Below are 23,189 nucleotides of genomic sequence, written 5' to 3'. Positions count from 1 at the left end.
TTCAGTTTGTAAACATTTGACATGCTATCTGCGTTATGTTGTGGATAAAATGTTGAGGCTTTGGGAAGGCCGTTCCAGAAGCTTAACGTTAGCCTGCTTTACTAGTCTGAACACACTGCCTGTCATTCAGGCAAAATAGTTCAATCTGACCATAAACCTTTTGGCTTGTCCATGTGAGCAGCTGCAAATTTCAGTCAAGCTCAAAGGTGTTGATTTTGGAGCACCCTCTCAGTCCGTGCTGATGTAAACTCACTTCACTGTTGGCAGTGATGCTTGTCTTCCATCAGTCTCCAGTTGAGCCTCAGTGGTTCCTCAGGTGTTCCTGAACATCCTAACCACTTTCCTTTCATCTGAGGGTGACAGTCTGGGTCTTCTTTCAGACTTTGCCAAAGTCTGAAAGAACATCTGAACACCAATGTCTTCAAGAGACTTTCCCAACTTCAATGAGCTTTACTGAGTTCTTGGACTTTCCCATTGTTCTGAGTAATGGTCAGTCCAATGAGTTCTGTCAAACAAATCCTGTTTATGCTGGCAAAGAGAAACTACCAGTTGTAGTCAGTCAAGATCACTAATAAGAAAATGGCATTGTAAAAAGAAACCTTAAGCACCACATATTAAAAGATTTAACTGAGCGTATGTATTTGAGCCTGTGTGTATACTTTTGACCTTTTGTGGATTACAGAAAATCCAAAATAAACGTGTGCACCCAATTCTTGTTTTTTTAAATGTCTATGCTATACATCTATGCTGTTGAATCATTCCACCCTGGAAAAAGAACAGTTCAAAGAAATCATTAAAATCCCAAAATTACCATGATATTCATGCTCGTGATGAGTGTATGTAAATTTCTGACCACAACTGTAAATACACATCTTATTGCTGCTTAACCAACACTTTACTTTCACAATGAAACAGTTCCTATTAACAGAATACACTTCTTGTTACTGAAAACTTTGTTGATCAGGTGCTAGAGACAGTTTTAAACATCCTAGTGTGTTTTTCCTCTTTATTCACGTCAATCACGTCCTCTTTAATCACTGACCCTCCCTTACTTGGTACCTGTACAAAGGTCAAACCTCATAGATGTCCCTTGATTGGAATGCCTCCCCATATGAAATCTGTGTCTCTGGGAACTCATTGTTTACAGAAATACCAAGGAACACACCTCTACAGAAAACTCTGGGACAGGACCTTAAGTGACTTCCTCATTGTGTGGGCTGTTCATTTCCTTATATATTTCCATGCTTTTAACTGCCAAAAACCTGTTTCCTGTAATCTCCAGCTGGTATGTCTTAGCCCAAGTAAGGAATTTGACCTGATTTCCCTGCGTACTGGCATAGAGACAACTGCCCTCTGAAAGAAATGCTAAAAAGCCTTTGACAGGACTTCTGTTAGCTGTGGTTTTGTGTTGATTATTAAGCTGGGCACAGCTGAACTAGTTTCCACAGTCTTTCAGTTTAGTCTCAGTTTAACAAAGAAAGTTCCTCTTTGACACTTTAATGCCCACCATCACACCCTCCATAATTATTGAAACAAAGACACGATTTTTGTAGTTTTGCCTCTGAACACCACAGGAGAGGATTGTAAATCAAATGCTCAATATGTGAGTGAAGTGCAGACTTTCAGCTTTAATTTCAAGGAGTTTAACAAAAAAACATTTTAATACATAGTCTCATTTTCAGAGGTTCAAAAGTAATGTGACAACTGACTGACAAGCAGTTTCATGGCCAGGTGAGGCCTGCTCCCTTCTGATTTCATGACAAATGAAGCAGATGTAATATCTAAAGTTGATTCAAAGCGTTGGGATGAACCCAAATAAACCTGTCAGAGACACAGCAAAGATTTTCTGAGAGGCCACATCAACAATCTGGTGCATTAATAAAAAAGAAGGAACACACTGAGCAGCTCGGCAACATCAAAAGGCCTGAAAGACCAAAAAATACATACATTTTTGGGCAGATGACATCAAGGTTAACTCATACCAGAATGATGGGAAGAGAAATGTATGGAGAAAGCGAGAAACGGCTGGTGAGCCACAGCATACTGCATTATCTGTCTAACATGGTGGAAGCACCATTATGGGACGGGCATATATGGCTGCCAGTGGAACCAGGCCACTGGGATTTATTAATGATGTGACTGCTGAGAGAAACAGCAGGATGAATTGTGACATGTACAGGGCCATACTCTCTGCTCAGATTCAGCCAAGTGCTGCAAAACTGTGGTGGTGTACAAGGGCAAAAAATTCATGTCTTTATTCCAGTAAATATGGAAGGCACTGTATGTAGATTATCATCCATTTAAAAAAAGTGTTAATCAAATGAGTATTAACAAAATATATAGAGTTTTAAAAGAACAATTAGGCACATATAATGTGTAAAGATGTCTTTTCTAGTACAGCCCTGCCCAGTTTGATGTTGGCTTTCGTTAACATGCAAAGAAAGCTTACAGGTGAGAACCGATCACCTACCATTTCCACAAGCTCACTGTCTAATCAGGTATTAGTGAAAGAAGTGAGGGTAGACAAAGAATGTGCAAAGTGTTTAACTGAAAACATAAATTCATGTAATCAAATAGGGACACAGTCTCACTCTCAAAGCTAAACTCGCGCACACAAACAGAATGTGTTCTACAGCAGATTTATTCATGTTGACACCTCACAGTGATCAGCGTTTACATTCAAGTTTTTGCCAAGTTTTTACTTTTTAATATTCCCTATATACATGAACTCTGGCTGCTAAATCACAATTTTTAATACAGATGAACTTGTAAACAATTCATATTTGTAGTAAAACACTTCCTCAATAGTGCAAATACTGATGCAGTCTCTGGCATAAGCCACCAAACAAGCATTAGGCAACTGAAAAGGCAGTGCTATGTTTTTAATGGTAACAGGCAGCAAAATACACTATATTGCCAAAAGTATTCACACACCCATCCAAATCATTGGATTCAGGTGTTCCAGTCACTTCCGTGGCCACAGGCGTATAAACCAAGCACCTAGGCATGCAGACTGCTTCTACAAACACTGGTAAAAGAACGGGTCGCTCTCAGGAGCTCAGTGAGTTCCAGCGTGGTACAGAGATAGGATGCTACCTACACAGCAAGTCCAGTCATGAAATTTCCTCACTACTAAATATTTCACAGTCAGCTGTTAATGGCATTATAACAAAGTGCAAGTGATTAGAAACAACAGCAATTCAGCCACAAAGTGATAGGTCATGTAAAATGGTAGAGCGGGGTCAGCTGATGCTGAGGCTACAGACTTTATGTGGCCTTCAGATTAGCTCAAGAACAGTGCGTAGAGAACTTCATTGAATGGGTTTCCATGGCTGAGCAGCTGCACCCAAGCCTTACATCACCAAGTGCAATGCAAAGCATCAGATGCAGTGGTGTAAAGCACACTGCTACTGGACTCGAAAGCAGTGGAGACGTGTTTTCTGGAATGAAGAATCACACTTCTTCATCTGGCATCTGATGGAGGAGTCTAGGTTTGGCGGTTGCCAGGGGAATGGTGCTTGTCTGACTGCAATGTGCCGAGCATAAAGTTTGGTGGAGGGGGGGGGAGATTATGGTGTGGGGTTGTTTTTCAGGAGTTGGGCTCGGCCCCTTAGTTCCAGTGAAAGGAACTCTTAATGCTTCAGCATACCAAGACTTTTGGACAATTTCATGTTCCCAACTTTGCGGGAACAGTTTGGGGATGGCCCCTTCCTGTTCCAACATGACTGCGCACCAGTGCACAAAGCAGGTCCATAAAGACATGGATGAGCGAGTTTGGTGTGGAAGAACTTGACTGGCCTGCACAGAGTCCTAACCTCAACCTGACAGAACACCTCTGGGATGAATTAGAGCGGCGACTGTGAGCCAGGCTTTCTCATCCAACATCAGTGTCTGACCTCACAAATGTTCCGGGTGGGGGGTTCTGAATGAGAAGTTGAGGGACAGTGTATGCTCAAATAGCAGTGACTTGTCAACCAAAAGGTAAAGAATACCCCGATCACTGTTCATTTTGACTCTAAGCAGGGAATACAATTCATAAAAGGAACATCACGTTGTATTCAGTAAGACTTGAAACTGGCAACTGAGACCACAGACTTATTAGGAATGTGTTTGAGGTGACAGGGACGGGAGTAGAGGGGCTGTTTTCTTTAAAAATCAGATGAGTTGCCCCCTGCTGGCCATTTGAATTGAAGCAGGTTTAAGGGACAGTGGCTTTTAAGCTACGTATATCTTTTATATACAGTCTATGTATATAATTATAATGTATTTTCTGTCTCACAGGAAATGTACATACTGCAGCTTTACATTACAGATTGAAGCATAAAGTAAAACACTACAGAATAAGAGCAAAAGTGAAGGCACAGTTATAAAGAAGCTAAAAGCAGCTATGGTATTGACTGGTTTTAATTTACAGTCTTGTATTTTAATGACCTGTAGTCATACCAATCTATGTTTATACGTCAGAGAAATGTTCAGCTCCAAGTGGGGTGTTTGAACTCAATCCTGTGGTGTGTTGCCCATTTGGCATAGATGGCTTTCTCAGTGATGAAGCGATGGCCTCCGCGTTGGCTGTGCTCGTGGACCTTGTACATCTTGCACTCATTGATTCTGTTTTGTTCATAATAATGGTAGGGAACAACACTGTGATTGGCTCGGCTGTTGGCAAGAGAGAGGCACAGGGTCACTAAAGGTACTCAACTGTCTGTGTGTTTATATATATATATATATATATATATATATATATATATATATATAAAAAAATAAAGATTGAGCTTGAGAATAGATCATAAATGTCTCACCTGCAGTAGCTATCATCAATCATTCCATAAACATGGATGCTGTCACACATTTCTATGGCCAGAATCATTGTGAAGAATCCAGTGCTGAGAAACGCCCCAGTTTTCATTCTGAGATGCACCAAATATTTGTTCTTACAAAAAAAGTCTTTCAAATTCTTACAAATTCAAAAATAAATCCTAAAACTGGCACCAGTCATCAACTACACATCAGATACACCGTATACTCATACACTTACCTGCAACTTTATTAGGAACGCTTATAATGAGGTATAATACAGAATTCTCCTTCTACAACGCTTACACACTTAGACTTTCTGATGGTGTCAAAAAGTCTTTTTGTTTTTTTATGTTTAATACAGGGCAGCACGGTGGCGCAGTGGTTAACACTGCTGCCTCACAGTTAGAATACCATCTGGGTTCGATTCCACCTTGGCCTCTCCCTCTCTCTGTGTGGAGTTTGCATGTTCTCCCCGTGCTTGCGTGGGTTTCCTCCGGGTACTCCGGTTTCCTCCCACATTCCAAAGACATGCACTTACTGGGGTTAGGTTAATTGGTTAATCTAAATTGCCCATAGGTGTGAATGAGTGCGTGAATGTGAGAGTGAAAGGTTGTCTGTCACTCTGTGTTGGCTCTGCAACAGGCTGGCAACCTGTTCAGGGTGTACCCCACCTCTCGCCCTATGACAGCTGGGATGTTTAATACAGAGTTTTCTAGATGGTGGTGGTAATGTATAGGACTGCACTGTACACTACATTAATATGCACAAAGGGGAGAAATTACTAGGATTTTCAATATAATACAGTAAGGTACACCAAGCTGTCACCTGTCAACAAAAACTTTATCAATTTATATGAAGTTTTTAAACTTCATGAAAGTAGAATTTTACATTTAGAATTTTAGCAGTTCCCAAGTAAATGCTTGATGAATGCAAATGATCCTATACACAGTGTGGTTTCAGAGTAAAGTATTTTATTATAAAGGGAGCACAGGCAATTATAATGGTCAAATTAGGGTTTTAAAGGTGCATTTTGCAATTACCTTTGGCACGTTTGAATTAAAATTTTCACCACCAGCAGCTGTGTTCAAACCTTTATGGATGTGCTGCTGTTTAAAAGTGGGGGAAATAATTATTTGTCAGAATTTGTCAGTTTGCTCACTTCCAAAGAAATGAATGGTCTCTAATTTTTATGATAGTTTCATTTCAGTGGAGAAAGACAGAATATCAATGAAAAATCCAGAAAAAAAAAAGTGATTTGCATGTCATTGATTGAAATATGAATTTGATTATTTTGGCTCCCACAGATTGGCTATTTGCCCACATGGCACACAGATTGCGATCAATTAATCAATCACTTACGGATACTTCTGATCTCAACTTATTATGTGTATAAAGCACATCTGTCCACAGAATCAGTTTCTTCCATTCCAACCTCTCAACCACCGTGGGCAAGACCAAAGAGCTGTCAAAGACCTGCACAAGGCTGGAATGAGCTACAAGACCATCAGCAAGAAGCTTGGTAAGGAGGTGACAACTGTTGGTGCAATTATTCAGAAATGGAAGAAATATAAAATGACCATCAATCGCCCTCAGTCTGGAGCTCCAAGTAAGATCTTGCCTCATGGGGTGAGGATGATCATGAGGAAGGTGGCGGATCAGCCCAAAACTACCCAGGAGGAGCTTGTTAATGATCTGAAGGCAGCTGTGACCATAGACACCAAGAACAGCTTTGGTAACACACTACATCGTAATGGATTGAAATCTTGCAGCGCCTGCAAGCACCCCCTGCTCAAGAAGGCACATGCACAGGCCCATCTTAAGTTTGCCAGTGAACATCTAAATGCTTCAGAGAAAGCTTGGGAGAAAGTGCTGTGGTCAGATGAAACCAAAAATCAAGCTTTTTGTCATCAACTCCACCCACTGTGTTTGGAGGAGGAGAACTGCTGAGTATGATCCAAAGCATGGAGGTGGAAACATTATGCTTAGGGGCTGTTTGTCTGCTATCCTGGTACAGGATGACTTCACCGCACTGCGGGGCCAATGGACAGGACCATGTACAAGAACTTCCTTCCCTCACTCAGAACACTGAAGTTGGGTCATGGATAGGTCTTCCAGCATGACAACAACCCAAAACATACTGACAAGGCAACAAAGGGGTTGCTAAAAAAGAATCTCATTAAGGTCATGGAGTGGCCTAGCCAGTCTCCAGACCACAATCCAATAGAAAATCTGCAGAGGGAGCTGAACCTTCGAGTTGCTGAGCAGCAGCCAAGAAACCCAAAGGATTTAAAGAGTTTCTCCAAAGAGCAGTGGGCTGCAATCCCTCCTGAGATGTGTACAAATCTGGTGACTACAAGAAAATCTTACTGCTGTGCTGCCATCAAGGGTTTCTCTACCAAGGACTAAGTCATGCTTGAGGATCAAATATCTATTTCACTTAATGGCATGCAAATGAGTTTATAACTTTTATATAATGTGTTTTTTCCGGATTTTTGGTTGCTATTCTGTCTCTCTTCAGTAAAACGAAACTAGCATAAAAATAAGAGACTGTTCATTTCTTTGTGAGCAAACGGACAAATTCAGCAGGGGATCAAATAATTATTTCCCCCACCGTATTCTTTTTTGCTACCCTCATTTCCTCAAGAGGCCTCCAGCCTTTTGCCAGACTGTCACTCTAAATTGATTAAATAAAGGTCACACTGACTAGCTGCACCATCTTGTGGTACAAATTGGTATTACAGAGAGCACAGCTCAAGCTCAGCTTCAGCTGATATCTACTCAACGCTGACATTTTTGGACATAAAAGTTGCCTTTTCACATTCTGTTGATTGTGGATTTTTGGAAAGTCTTAAACTGTTCGAACACAAGAATTTACAATAACTAAGGCATGAAAATTTAACTGGATTTATTTAAGGCTGAAATGGGTAAATTATATGTTCACCTTTAAATTTTTGAGTTAAAGAGTCACATCAGCTGACTTTATGTTCCTATTGGGACTTCAATGTAATGGTGTGATTGTTTGTAAACAGTTATACTTTCTATTTACTGAATTATTTATTGATGTGTTAAACTCATGCTGTACCTGTTTTTCCCAGTTTCGTTCTGAAACACTCCGTCACAGTACTCAATCTTGTCTTTTGTCACAGCATACATTCGGACATTTGAATACTTTTTTGCCATTTTCAGGAGGGCGTTGAAAATGTGTCCTTTGCCATCTTGCCTCATGTTTCTTTCAGGACCCCAGAACACATATGTGGTGTCTGCCGACTGCTGGAAATAATCCTGCTCATTTTTTACCAACAGGGGAACGCTGGTGTGAGACACAACTCGAACACTTGTGCGGCTCCCAACGTCCTTCTCAAACCCCTCTGTGGGAGCATTATTCATCCGGATCACACAATCAGTTTTGTCTATCTCCTTTCCAGCACCTGCTCCGAGCATCTGACCGGAGCTGGAGACCAAAGCACACTGACTACAGTTCATGTCCAATATCTGTTGAGAGAAAAGATAAGAAATCGGGCAAGATAAGAAATCATTGGGTTGTGGTTTCACACAAATGAATAACTGCATTGTTATAGCTCAGTTGTTATGCCATCAGAATTACAGAATGCTTTCAAAAGGCTTTGTTTTGGGCTCATCTAAAAATGGATGAAATCAAGTTCAAGCATGTCTTGTTGGTAATGATGCTCCTAACTCACCTCAGAGCTTTGTAAGCTCTATTTGTGTAACCCCACCCTGTATCTTTTGAGCCTCTCACCTGGCCCATCCTGCCGGGACTGATTCTCGTGTAGCCCCTGAGTCCTTTCCTGCGCGCAGGAGGTGGTGGACCGTCCCTTGTGATCACATGTCCAACCCAAAACAACAGAGGAAGGCTCAGGGTGAGGAGACAAAGCCAGCGGAGCATCTGCATGGACTGAAAACCCGTGGGAAAGGTTAGGGTAGTTCAACTCCGTACACATATTGATCACCCATCCGATATACATTAAATACCTGATTGATTCTTACCAGAACTTTCATATCAAGGCCTTTGAGGCCAGAAGGCATTCATTTTTCAAGTCGACCTGAGAGAGACGTGCCCAGCGACCATCGATTCATGATAGAGGGTCCATATCAAGGGATATTTAATTGTCTTAAATCTGTCAAATCCGGTATCCTTTTCTTTCCGCGGTTACGTTTGTTTTCATCCCTTAGCCGACCAAATTATTCACGTGTAATTTACAGAACGTTTACATCAGCTAATTTCCGAAATTTGTGCAGCTGCCGGTTTCGTCCCCCGCTGTGTTGACACAGTACCCTATAAACAATTCCTAGGACACGCCTTGTAAATGGAAACATTGTCCCGCTATACAGAATAAGGCTTCCGGAGCGAGGTTTTCACAACAAAGTATCACCTGAACAAACAGCATAACATGCGCTCCCAATGACGCGATTATCTGCTCTGCCATCTTATATTTGTGTATCTTGAGATCTTTTTGAATAGTTTAAAATATCCGCACAGTCACATAATCTATACTGTATAAATAGTGATGTTCCAAATTAATAGGCCACGCAAGAACTGTGATAAGAAAAACATTACTTACTAGAAAGGACCTTTAAGTTTGAGCCTAATTAAAAATACAATCGTGTTTTTAATCAATACAGTGATATTAATACACTAGATCAGGCCTCGAGGGCCGGTGTCCTGCAGCTTTTAGATGTGTCCCTGATCCAACATACCTGAATCAAATGGCTGAATTACCTCCTCAGTATTTAGTCAAGTTCTCCTGCTAATGACATCTATATTTGACTCAGGTGTGTTGAAGCAGAGACACATCTAAAAGTTGCAGGACACCGGCCCTCGAGGCCTGTATCTGAGGATCCCTGCACTAAATTATTATGACAATATTGGAAGGAAATCGCACGTTTATTCTGAAAGATACATGCCCAAACCGGAAACAGATTTCTCTGCTTTAGTTACCTTTACGATCAGTGGCAGCCAATGCTTGCGTTCAAGTACTCCTCGTAAATTCACCTTCCCTAAATAGAAGTCAGTAATTTATAAACATTATTTCAGATAGTTAAACTACGACCTTCCTCAGAGTTTTGCTTGCTATACTACTCGAGTAGCCTGACTTCATTGTTATGGTCTTAAGCATGCACTTATTTAATAATTCGCTGGACTTCCCCAAACGTAACTCATTTATATCGCTTTACCGCTATTTCTAATTACCAAGCATATACACCGCCACAAAGTTTCTAGAAGCGATTAGCTTCTGTTTTGTTTTTTGTTTTTGTTTTTTTGTTTGTTTGTTTGCCAGGATAGAATGACGAAGTTTTTGCCCCGCCTACCCTTCATCCGATTGGTCAAGAAAAAGGTAAACGTCTTCACACCTCACTCGACTGGCTGGTGTCCTTGTCTGTATTCTCGCGTTTACTACGTAGGGCGACTTTCACTGACTGTGACACGGGAATGTCCTTCCTTGACGCCTCGGATGATCACGGTATGTACCTATGTAGGGATTATGTTATTAGTTGAGCCTCTGGCGAAGGTGTACACAAAGCCGCCTTGAAGCCTGTGAGGTGTCAGCTCAGGGCTCTGAGGCCAGGCTGACCTGGTGATGCTATGATGTGGAATGACAGATGAGGCTAGCCGAATAAGCTAGCTAACGTTAGCGTGTACACCTCTGTAAAGGCTGTTTCATCCTCGCTAGTGCTGATTTTTGGCTGTCTTTGGCACGAGCTTTAAAGTCAGACCCAAACCCTGCCTTGGAATTTATGAGCAAGTTTTAAAAAATTTGTGTCAGAGGCAATTACTGGTTTTAGCTTCCTGGCCGGGCTAACTGCTAGCTTTTGCTTCATCTTATAGTTATATATTTTTTCCCCCAAATAGCAGTCTTGTTATCAGTAACTTCAGCCTGCCTGGACTGTGGTTGTGCTCTCTGTAAACCAGTTTGCTTCAAAGACAGAGAAAGTCACCCAGTTTCTCAGGTTGAAGCTGCAGCTACTGAATGTCTGGTACAGTAGGTTGCAGGGCGTGCTTGTGCCCTATTTGCATACCAGACACTCTAGAATGGGTAAGTAGGTGCTGGCAGAGTGTCAAGCTGCTCTGCTCCCAGCTTGTTTCCCCAGGTAAAACCATAAACCGGTACAAGATAAATCTGTGTCTGGAGGGTGGTTCGCTGATAAATGTGTTTACTCATACCTGCAGTTATAATGGCTGTGCAGTTAAAAGCACATACACTCAAGTACTTTCAAAACTTGTGTCCAATCTGTTGTAGAATAACCAGACTACAGTCAGTCACTGGATGGGAGAGATTGTATGCCCATGGTTAATTACGGATGGTTCATCATCAAGTCCTGAGCTGGCTGATCTCAGACCAGAGGGGAAACCCCATTTTGGCTGAATGTGAGGGAGCTGTGGCCTGAAGGCATTTTGATTACTGAGATGTCAATGAAACGAGGAGAAGGGATGTCCATCGCCCAGGCTTTGGCCATGACTGTAGCGGAGATACCTGTCTTTCTCTATTCCACATTTGGGCAGGTAAACCCCTTTGTACATATGCACACACAGAGTGTAGTTAAATATGAATCATTTTCTTGTGCAGACTAATATTGGTGTGTCTTTCAGCTAATGTTTCATATTTGGCTGTATCTTCACTGCTTTTCCTGCTTTCAGTCCATATTTTCCCAGCTAAGGCTTACACCAAGCTTGAAGAAGGTACTGTTTGCCACAGCGCTGGGCAGTGTAGCTCTAGCTCTCACTGCTCATCAGTTAAAAAGGCGAGGAAGGAAGAGGAAGCAGGGAACACAAGAGAAGGATGGGCAGAAGACAGTGGGAATACCAGAGTCACTCATGAAGACAGGACGACCTTCATCATTAAAGAGAGGTGTGAATGACAGAATGTTTTGAGTTTGGGTGGTATGTAGTTTCTTTCATCAGTGTGCGCCTAGAAACATTCAATGAGGAAATGCTGTTCTTTTGGGACAGGCCCGTTTACTGGCCGACAGGTGATGAGTCCCAGTACTCGAAGCAATGACACCATGAGTGGAATTTCTTCCCTGGCTCCAAGTAAACATTCAAGTTCATCACACAGCCTGGCGTCCGTAAGTTTCATACCTGTAGTGTTTGTTTGTTTTGGTTTGGTTTTTTGTCTTGTTTCCACCATCTTTGTGTGTGTATGTGTTTGTGCGCACCTTTCTGGCATAGATGCGAGTCCCAAGCTCTCCAAATCAGTCTGCCAATCCATCCACCCCCTGGGATGCAGAGCCTGTGGTGGAAGAGTCAGGGGCAGTAGAGGACGCTAATGCAGAGAATCTCTACTTAATGGGTAAATATTCACTAAAACGCTTCATGTTTTTTTTTTAAATAAAAAATAGCGTAAAGCCACCTTTAGTCTCTGGAGCTTTTAAAGCTTCTGTCACTATTTTATGCTGACATTAAGACACAAACTATCTATAATTACAAAACAGCAGAGCATTTCTCTTTTAATAACCTGGGGAGCTTTATGTGACTAATCAAATGTTTCAATGAGCTGGACCCGACATTGAACAGATTTTAGTTTGTGTAAAGTCCAATTTGAACCCATGTGTGTAATGAACTGTTGTGTGCTACATGTAAGACAGGGAATACCTGAAGACAATGTTGTGATCTAATTTCTCTTTCTGCTAGGCATGGAGCTGTTTGAGGAGGCTCTGCGAAAGTGGGAACGGGCCCTGAATATTCGCCATCAACCCCACTCAACATCCAGCAACAACAGCCTCTCTCTGCAGGGAGCAACATGTGGAGACTTTGCCATGGTAATCATCATACTGTTATTACCAGTTTGTGGTGGAATATCTTCTAAATCAAGTACAGTACTGTCTTCTGGTGTTTTCCAATGCATAGCCCAGGGGCCTATTCCAGGAAGCACGCTACGCTGTGGTTCTGAGTTTGTTAACCGTAAGATGAGGGAGACTCCGGGTTTTCTAATCCTTTAACTCCAGGCGATTGCCGCTGAAGTGCTGGTTTCCTGCCCTTACTAGCCACGAACAGCTGGTTAAGATGTAGCGTATCAACGCCAAGTCAGCTGATCAAAGGAACTTTGATTAGCTGGCTGTTTACCGTAACTCTGGGACCATTTGTCCTTTCGGAAAAATTCAAATGGTTCCTGAAAGCTCAGAAATTACACTACACAGCCGTATAGGGGTATTACAGTATTTTTTGCTGGGAGTCCACGAACGGCGGCACTTTTGGAGTACGCTGTGTCGCATTCGACACGTTCGGAGGCATATGGTTAACTTAAACTGAGACTCAGTTACTGGGGTAAGAGTTTCTTCTCTGTATAAAGCTTTAGACTCATAGCATCAATGAGCAGTCATTGGTCACACTGATGGAAAAATGGCTGTCGTGGTTGGGGTCTTGGAGATTATATTTGAGTGAAGATGAAGCTGAAATGACTTTAAGTGACTGGAGTCATTGCATTGGAATCCACTTGCACGGTGGGACAGCTCCATAATGTATAAGGATCATGGATTCAGATGAGCTCAGGCCCAGTCACTTCTCAGCTCACCCTGTCCAGATCAGTTTTGAATCATTCATAGTGGCTTATTTTGTCCTGACATGATCACTATACTTTATTCAAAATGGCTCAACTTTCCAAAATGATACTGAAATGTCTCAAATCTAGCCAACCAACACGGAGGCAGCTCTATAAAAGCTTAGACTGTTCTTATTGCTTTTGCCTTTCCTGATAAAACTTCAAATTCCTTAAAAGACTTGGAAAGCTGCCCTGTATTTTTTTTTTTTTTTTTTTTTTGAGTCAAATGTGAAACGGTTACTGTTTCTGAACTCTGACTATTAACAGTAACCCAGTGAAACATCTCTCCTATGTCTGCAAGACAGCCGTCATCTATCAGTGAAGGCTGAGATTAGATCATATTATAAATGGTTACACTGGGGAACATTAAAGCAGAGTTTTTCTGTAAATCTTATAAAGCATTTTTTATCCAGTACTGGCAGACATAATGAAATCCTCTACATGAGGTTGTTACATCCTATCAATACATTAAGTAATTACTGAATGATTATTAAAAAAAATTAAATGGTCATAAACTGTTGCAAAAACTGTTTTTTTTTTTTATTAAATAAAAAGAACTTGCTACAGGGTAGATCTGCCTGGAGTCTATTGCTAGCTGAATCAAATCACAGATCCTCAGTTAACTGTATCTGATCTGTTTCTGCATATTTTTATCTTCTGTTTCTGTCACCTACACTTTGTCCCTGTCTGGTTACAGCTGGTGATTTTTAAAATCACATGTAAAATTAGGATTTCAGCTTCATCTAATGAAAATTGAAGTATATTTTATATCAAACTTTTACACTGTCCATGATGAAGACAGAGTGGCTCAAGCTAATTTAAATCTTTCTCCCACCTTGTTTTTAAGATAAACATCATGGTCCACACTGACATTCACATTCTTCAGTCCACTGGATTAAAATGGAGACTCTGCTCTTTGTTTACCTGTTGTCATGGAGCACCATTGATGATGACTTTCTTCTTTCTCACTTGACTCGGCGTAAACACGTTCAGAGTTGATTGAAATTAATCTAATCAGCGTTTCTGGAACTGGCAACTCTGAGTTGCCCATCTAAGTTAATCAACTCAGTGTTGATGGTTAGACTTTGAATCTGTTGATCCTGCTTTCTAGACTAGGGCCCAGTACTAGTTAAGTTTAACTAAAATAAGTTGAGCTAATCCTCAGGTTATTTATTATATAATATGAAGTCACTTTTGATCTGTGGATTCTTTTTTCTTTCATAGGGTGAAGCTCGTAATAAAGTGTTTGCTGAGAAGTTAGAGACATTACTGCACAGAGCGTATCACCTACAGGAGGATTTTGGGAGCAGTATCCCAGCAGACAACGTGCTGGCAGACTTTGGTAATATTTCCGTGTTACCCTATCAGACAATAGAAATATCATTAATCAGAGATCATACATTTAGATTCTAGGATCTTGGACTTTGTCAGTATTCACAGCTATACGTGTGTGCTTCATGTCTGGCCCTGGGAGTTAGTTTGTGTTGTTTCTTTGGCAGAAAGTGAAGGAACTCTAATCTTGCCTCAAGTGGAGAGTTTCCACAGACTGCAGGAGGACGATGCCACTACTGTTACTTCTGATGAGTCCTTCTTCTCGGCTGCAGAGGTGAGCTCCCTTTCTCTTCTCGCCAATGACTGGCAGAAAACACAGTATACTCCTGACCCTTGAAAAACCCGTCTCTCACTCATTTACATGAACTGTGTACTGCGGTATGTGTGTGTTTATGTGCAGCTGTTAGATGCCATGTCTCTAGGGGAGGTCTATCAGCCTCTTAAGCCAGCAGCCCTATATGAAGAAGCCTTGTCTCTGGTCCATGACGATAAAGTGGCCTATAGGACCCTGAGGTAACTGAAGCATAAAATCTTTATATACTTAAAGCTGCACTGAGAAATGCTTATTGTTTATTAAATTACTATAGATAATGCCAAATGAGTCACCCTCACGTGTCTGTGGTCCCCCTCAGCACTGGAAGCAGCTGCTTTTAACTAAAAGTTCTGATAAACTCAGTTTAGTTGTCCAACACCAAAAAGCATTTAGCAGCTAAACAGCCAGATGTTTTCTTCAGAAGTTTGACAGATGGCCAAAAAAATAACTCCAAATGAATGCTTATGTTGCTTTTTGGATGTGTAAATGTACATTTCAGTATTTTAAAGTCATAGTGAGGTTTGTATGTATTAATAAAAAATAATCTTATACTCTAATGTGCATCTGCCAAGAGAAGTATGAGTCTGACTTGGATACATTTTCTCGCTTTAACAGGACTGAATTACTTGAATGTTATAGTGACCAAGACTTCCTTGCCAAGCTTCACTGTGTGAGACAAGCATTCCAGGTTAGTTTCAGCAAACCCACAGATCATTGTCTTTGTTTGGATCATTGTGGTAACCTCTTTTGCCTATTTGAAGCCTTGAAATCGCAGTTGTTTACAGTGATAAATATATATATATATATATCTTCCCCTCCTAATGGGGGAACTGCTATGTTCTGAGAGGCACTATAAGTTAACCGGCTGTTGTTGCTAGCTGAAGGTGGCAAAGACATTCAGACTTGTATAAACAGCAGAGGACAGCATGCTGTCCACACTTATGGCCTTTGTATTCCTCATAACTAAACCTTGAGCTGAGTTCTCCTCTAGCAGGAAAGCTTGTAAGGAGTGAACAATACATTATTGAAGCTGGTAAATACTGCCTTACACTGATAACTGATGAATAGAAAAAGATTTCAGTTTAATTTTTATTGTATGCCCATCGAAAGGCTGGGCACATATGTGATTATGTGGGCTGGGTCCATTGAAGTGCCTTCTTAATAACTCGAGAACCGTTTGGCCTACACTCGCCAAACTTCATTGGTAGATGGCTTATGACCAAAGCAAGGTTGGGCTCATAAACGGGGTCACTGGGGTTGAAGGTCAAGGTTCATGTCCACTTCATATCTAAGAAATGGTTTACAGGATTTTGATGAAACCGTATCTGATTATTCTCCATATCAAGACATTATGCAGAGATTAATTTTGGCCCATCACTAAAGTAACCCAACAATTCGTGGGTTAGTTGTTTACGCTCTGTCCAGCGCCGCATTGATCAGCTGGTTTTTGTGATGTTCCAAACACGTGTTGCTAACCACTATCAAGGGGGTGTTTCTACCATCCCTTCCCTTTTTTTACATTATTTATTTATCAGTCCACATAAATGCCAATACCAATATATCAGCAAATGGCTAGAATTGGTCGATAATATTGGCCAGCCAGTATATTGGTTGGTACTCTACTAAAAATATCTAAGCCTTTCTAAATTAATTCATATGTGGAAAACTGCACAGCTGAAGATGAAGGGAGCTGTTGAAAATGAGCAACTTTAATGTAATCTGCAGACCTAAAATAGTCACCATTTCAAATTATCAGTGTTGCTTTTTTTTTTTTCTTTCCAGATCCTGTTGTTAGATGAAACTCACCGTACATTTTTCATGGAGACTGGAAAGCAAATGATTGCGGGTTTAATGGTAAAAGCAAACAAGGTAAAACTGTCCTCATCTGGATCCTCAGTTATTAACTTGTCCTATTTTGACATATTTGAACAGCTCTCAGTAATATTTTCATTTATTTGCTTCAACTCAGAGCACCAAAGGTTTTCTAGAAAGCTATGAAGACATGCTGCTTTACACTCAGAGAGAGGAAACATGGCCTATCACTAAAATGGAGCTGGAGGGACGCGGGGTGAGTAGTCATTTCTTTGTTCCTTTGTTTTTTTTTTTTGTTTAGTAAAAATATTAAAAGGGACCTACTGCTTTATTTTTAATTTTATTTTTTTATTGTTGCAGTGGAGGATATTAACCAACACATGACAAAAATGTGTTTGGGCACACACACACAGGTGCATGTGCACCTCAGAGCTCTTTGAGTCAGAACTTTAATATTTGGCACACTGCTGTCACCAGCTGTTGATCAGTGGTATAGCATCAAACTGTCAGCGGGACATGTTCACACGTGCTCATACATCTGATACTGACAAAACCAGGAGCCTACTCCATATCACTGATGGTAGATTAAAGAAATACATAAAATGCGTACAACTGTTCAACAACACTGTACATATCCCAAGTCCCAAGATACAGTGGTGCCACAGCAGTTAAAAACATAATACTGCTGCTAATAAAATGATGCTTTAACTGTTCCATGTGGTCCTTGTTTCCTGATCTTTGCAGGTGGTTTGTATGAACTTCTTTGACATAGTGCTGGACTTCATCCTGATGGATGCATTCGAAGACCTGGAGAGCCCTCCTTCCTCTGTGGTGGCTGTGTTGAGGAATCGCTGGCTCTCTGACAGCTTTAAAGAAACAGTTAATGTTGCACACACGCATGAGCACACACGCACATACTCTGCATGCCACCAGTGAACTTGTCACAGTATCTATATCTATGAAATATTTATTTTTCTCTCTTTTTTCTGGTAGGCTTTGGCAACAGCTTGCTGGTCTGTCCTAAAAGCCAAAAGGCGCCTTCTTATGGTGAGTTTAAGCTAGTTTTAGGAGTCAGTACTTTTTAATTGCTTAATTTTTAAAGTTCTAATAATTTTTTTGTTTATTCTGATAGCTTGTTTTTGTCCTCTCTGCAGGTTCCTGATGGGTTTATCTCCCACTTCTATGCCATATCTGAACATGTGAGCCCAGTTTTAGCTTTTGGATTTTTAGGACCCAGGCAGCACCTAAGTGAAGTGTGCACAATTTTTAAGGTGAGAACATACAGAGCACATGGTTCAAAAAAATTCCAGTGCAGACGGCACCATCCTCTGTGCAAGGAAACCATTAGCTTAACCCTTTCATGCATGGAGGTCACTACAGTGTACAGCTGTTTAAAAGTGTTTTTTCTCTATATATGCCTGCAATTTTGGGCACTGCTGCATATAGTCCACTCTAGTGGAGGCTATTGCATCATTTCATACAAAAAATCCCATTGGTAGGTCCTTGCAATAGGAAAAAGTAGTCAGTAAAACCAAGATGGCCGACAGACAGGGAGAAAGACCAACCACCTCAGCTATTTCGGTTTCTACTTTCTATAAAAAGATACCATTGCAGGTTTAAAAAAAAAAAAAAAAAAAAAAAAATATATATATATATATATATATATATATATATATATATATATATATATATATATATATATATATATATATATATATATATATATAATATCATCAAGTACCATCTAAGGTGACATATTATGTAAAGATTTTCCAAGTTTTGATTTTATATTTGGAGGAAATACAGATTAATCATCTGTCCACTCAATTGTACATCATGCATCACAAGCTATGTTTCAACTTAAATGCAATGTAAATTACTGCCAATGTTGTTCTTGAAAATAATTCATATCCTGTAATGCTTTTGGCTGTAAATCAACTGCTTTATGTTTTTAGAATGTAATTTGAGGTTTTTTTTGACATCCATATTTTTTGTAGGGCTCAAAAAGACAGACATACAGGGTAATAGAGGAGTTTCCAGACTCAAATGAGGAAGAGTGTGCTTCTGGTAGCAGTGATGAGGAATGGCTGCCAGTACAGACAGGTGCAAGCAGAGAAGTAGAATCAAGCAGTGACAGTGAAGGTGAGGAGGCTGGAAATGTTGCTGAGGGAGTTGAGGATGAGGAAGGAGATGAGGCTGATGAACCTGAGTGACCACCACCTCCCAGAGCTCAGGGGAAAAAAAGCAAGGGAAAAGAGTGTCAGAAATGTTTGGAAAGCTAAGTATAACCAGTTAGAGGGAGACCTGCCTCCTTTCTTAGGAGAGAGCAAGATGAATGTTGAGGGAACAGATCCAAAAGCTACAATTAAAGCCAGTTATGATTTACCTTTCAAATGACAATTCACTACCATATGAGCAGCATCCACAGTTTTTCAGTCTGGCCCACCCTCACTCATCACACCTGATTTCAGAATACCAAGATGATCATTGTAAAGAAACTTTGCTTAAGACTTCAGACTCGGGGGTTTCTAACTAATGGATAATGACACAGTGGTTAAGGCCATCATTTATATACAGTCTATATGTCAGACCTAATTTCATTATTTTCAGACTTAAGAGCAGCTCCTCCTGAGCCACAGACATCATTATGTACAAGAGCTTTTACAGTCTAACTAGCCATATTAGTAACCATGACAGGTGAATTTCTATTCATGTGTCTCATTCCTAACCACTGAGTTGGCTTCATGCAGTACGGTAGCTCGGTGGTTAGCACTGTTGCTTCTGGGTTCAAACTAATATGGAACCCTTCTTTGTGCAGTTTGCTCTTTCTTATCATGTTTCTGCAGGATTTCTCCAGGTTAATATTACCGTGTTACTTAGAATTTTCTTTCATTTTTCTTTCCCCATCTCCTTTCACCTGCAGCAACAAATCGTGCAGTACCTTAAGGACATGTTTGATCATGACAAGGTCCGCTTCACCTCTGCGCAGTGTTTGGCTGACGACATCCTGAACCTTTCCCACCGCCGGAGTGAGATTTTACTTGGGTATCTGGGAATCGATAGCCTTCTCGAGCTCAATGGTGCCCTGCCCAGAGACACAGAGGGCTCTTCGGGGATCAACTAAGACAAGTAGGGTCACGAAGAGCTTCACCGGGCTTGTACCAGCCAACAGTAAAGGGGCTGATGAGTGGGGAACAGCAAAAAGTCACAGCTCAATTGTAAATGTGTACTTGTATTAAGACTGGAATGATTCATGCTCCTGTGATACACTGAGAACCAGCATTATTCATTTATTCATCTGTGTAAGGGGTTAAACACGACTACTTCAATAGGACATCCTTTCACCAGGTCTGTAATATCATTGGTCCTTGTGCTAACAAGGGAAACTGACAATCCCACCTCTCATGTTGCTGCTGTCTAATGTATCTAGAACACAGACTGCAGGCGTGTAATCACAGACGTGTGAGGACTTGTCCCTGCCTTGTTGGGTGATTTCTTGAGAACAGATCTGACAGAAGCATTAGCAGCACATGAAGACTGGGCCTGCCACACTTTAAATCCACATGGATTGAGTGTTTTCAGAGAACTCTTCATCACCTCTGGAATTAGGTGGAATCATGTGTGGGAGTCAATACTGGTGTGTGTTTCTATGTTTTATATTAAACTAAGGAAGATTATGCATTTGAAACAGTGATAATTCCTGACAGTTCTTGAGCACTTTGGCCAACTGAATACATGTGCTCCTATGAGATGCAAGATGGGATGGGTTTGTCTTGGCACTTGTCCTGAAATCCTCTTTAATCTCTATTTATATTTTTCTCCACCTTGAGTTAATTGAGCATAAAATATGATAAGGCCAAGAGGGTGTGTCGAACGCAAAAAGGCATTTGATCTTGTGCAGGGTACTGGCATGTTACTCATGAATACGTTCTACAGTAGTTTGACACCAGATGTAAAGTGTTCACAGTTGCTGTAAACACAAGTGCTTGATTAAGCATGTGGTAAGGGTTTATGAAGTTTTAATTTCTATAAATCACAACACAAATATTCAGATTTAAAAAAAGCAAAACAGCACGTCCACCATAAATAAAAGAATACCAGATGTGAAATATCTGTCTGGCTATGATTACATAAAACATAACAGAGTGTAGAAGATGCTGAAGAAGATAAATCTCTTAAACAGGTGCTCTCAGGTAGTATTTCCTAATTCTAAAGTCAGTATTTGACACATTCTTGCAATTGAATTGCTTGCAAATATTTGGGTCTAAATTGTACAACCTTAATCAAAAGCATTAATCACAGCTTGTATGAAGAATAATCCCTGAACAAAGCAGATATTACTCACTTGTCATAGCAGGTGAAGTACGCGCCACTAATAATACCAATAGCGCTGTTTTGTTCAGTGAGCCGTGACACTGTATTGTTCACACAACATAAGCAGTAGAGCTTTTCTGTGGCAGCTTTGACTCATTAGCATCAAAGATGGGTTTAAAGTAGGTGAGCCAGAGTCACAGCCCAGGTACTGTGCATGCTTACTATTACTTGTTGACTCATTTATGTTAGTGTTTACACCTTTAAATGAAAAAGGGCCCTGGGTTTAGGTGTGTTTTTAAAAAAAGAAAAGTGGATGCTGGTGGAGATTTAGTTTAAAAATATATATATTGACACAACCTCTAAATGAAACAGCATCTAGTACTCTTAGGATATTTCTAATGTTATAAATATCTGTAAGTAAGAACCGGGCGTCGTACAGCTGGACTGTCATCCATATAAGTGCACTGCTTTGCTTTCCCAGTACTGTGACCTTGTTACTGAATGGCATTTATTCCACAATACTCGATTGCACCACTACTGCAGAGGCACGTTTGTGATATACAGATTGAAACAAAATTATTGTCATGAAGTCTAATGAAGAGATTATTTGTTAACAGAGAAGCACAGTTGTCTATGTGTGGAGAGAAATTTCAGATCACTTTACAGCATTTTAATGTCAGTAGTTTATCATCTGAATCAGCAGCTCTTTGGCGTTCTTATCCATACAAGTGTGTGTTTGGTGGCATTGATAATCCAAATTCAAATCTCTTAAATTAAGAGCTTTGATTGGATTTTTTTTTTTCCCCTCACCTCCTTAATCTGTACTGTCTGTTAAGAGTCAGTATTTGGGGGGTTGGTTGGTGGTTTTGTCTAACATGAACCAAAACTGTGAATAGAGCTTTTACAGAAAATAATTTGGTTCCTTCTTGTGACAATGAGCATTTTGCACTTTAGAAGAAAAAAAAATACAAGAATGTCCAATAACCCTGTTTTAATAGCTGTTAATGTATTTGTTGCATCAAAGAACTGACATATTATTGATAATATAGAGCATAAATGCTGTACAGTAGAGAAATTATCTTTCCCAGATCTCTATAAATATGAAAATTGTTTATTCTGCTTACTAGGTTTTGTTTTGGTCTGAAAACATTTTTTTTCCTCCTTTCTTGGTCATTTTATATCAATGTGTGTCATGCAGATAAAATGCTGTTATGGGAAAGTGCTTCTGTTTAGTCTTGTGTCCACTTACTGGTCACATCAGTGTAACATGCTACATGTAGACCCAGGCTTAGCTCTAGCTGTAAGTGTTAAAGGTCCCAGATTAGAAATATTTAGAAAGTTATCGTTTAAAAAATAAAATTCAGTCATGGAGTCTTCTTCTTAACATGTACTCGATGCAAGAGTTTTACAAGAGTTTCAGATGGCCAAAATGAAGAGAGAGATTTTTGTTTTGAAAGTCACTGCTGTACTTCAAGTGTCCTACTCATGCCTTTTGTCTTTTCTATTGTTAAATGACGTCAGAAACTGGTTTGATTTTAATTCTCCGTATTAAATGTTATTTTTTGTTAAATGATACTGAGTTTTTGTATTTTTTTTGCTTTCGTTTCACAAGACTCAAACATTCTAATAGGCATTTTTTTTAAGAGAACAGCATAGGACTACACTCTTCTGGAAAGAGATCTTGGATGTTGGAATCTGCTGGAGCCACTCTCCCAGTTTGGGGGTCACTGCCCCGAGTGTTACGATTACCACGGGGACCACTGTTACCTTCACCTTCCACATCCTCTCTAACACTTCTCTCTGCTCTTTTTGAGCTTCTCGTGTTCCTTGTTCTTGATGTTGCCATTACTTGGTATTGCTACGTCTATCACTATGGCTTTCTTCCTCTGCTTGTCCACCACTTCTGTCCAGTGGGTTAGCCATCACCTGTTTGTCTCTCTGTATCTGTCATCCTCAATGACCCTTGGGGGCATATCCCATTTTGACCTTGGGACTTCCAGGTGATACTTGGCACAGATGTTTATGTAAACTACACCGGCCACTTGGTTATAGTGTTGCACGTATGC

The 23,189-nt window shown here is 40.4% G+C and overlaps 2 protein-coding genes across 2 annotated transcripts; one reads left to right on the top strand and one right to left on the bottom strand.

Moving 5' to 3' along the window:
* Positions 1-3,794: 3,794 nt before the first annotated feature.
* Positions 3,795-9,070, bottom strand: LOC115788988 (alpha-N-acetylgalactosaminide alpha-2,6-sialyltransferase 3-like). Its single transcript, XM_030742130.1, has 5 exons — positions 8,803-9,070; positions 8,555-8,710; positions 7,880-8,289; positions 4,800-4,907; positions 3,795-4,656 (listed from the first exon to the last, which is right to left on the bottom strand). Exons 1-5 carry the CDS (start codon positions 8,839-8,841, stop codon positions 4,473-4,475), a joined length of 897 nt encoding a protein of 298 aa, XP_030597990.1. The 5' UTR covers positions 8,842-9,070; the 3' UTR covers positions 3,795-4,472.
* Positions 9,071-10,199: 1,129 nt separating this feature from the next.
* LOC115788978 (mitoguardin 2-like) lies at positions 10,200-22,696 on the top strand. The gene is made up of 16 exons (XM_030742116.1): positions 10,200-10,277; positions 11,055-11,317; positions 11,453-11,663; positions 11,765-11,880; positions 11,984-12,104; positions 12,446-12,573; positions 14,577-14,694; positions 14,852-14,958; positions 15,085-15,197; positions 15,613-15,685; positions 16,780-16,866; positions 16,967-17,065; positions 17,554-17,688; positions 17,803-17,856; positions 17,964-18,080; positions 19,733-22,696. The coding sequence occupies exons 2-16, from the start codon at positions 11,222-11,224 to the stop codon at positions 19,931-19,933; spliced, it is 1,776 nt and encodes a 591-aa protein (XP_030597976.1). The 5' UTR covers positions 10,200-10,277; positions 11,055-11,221; the 3' UTR covers positions 19,934-22,696.
* The last annotated feature ends 493 nt before the right edge of the window (positions 22,697-23,189 follow it).

The sequence above is a fragment of the Archocentrus centrarchus genome, chromosome 12, assembly GCF_007364275.1.
Source record: "Archocentrus centrarchus isolate MPI-CPG fArcCen1 chromosome 12, fArcCen1, whole genome shotgun sequence".
Lineage (NCBI taxonomy): Eukaryota > Metazoa > Chordata > Actinopteri > Cichliformes > Cichlidae > Archocentrus > Archocentrus centrarchus.
Note: the sequence above shows the minus strand (reverse complement) of the source record. Positions and strands in the feature narration are given on the sequence as shown.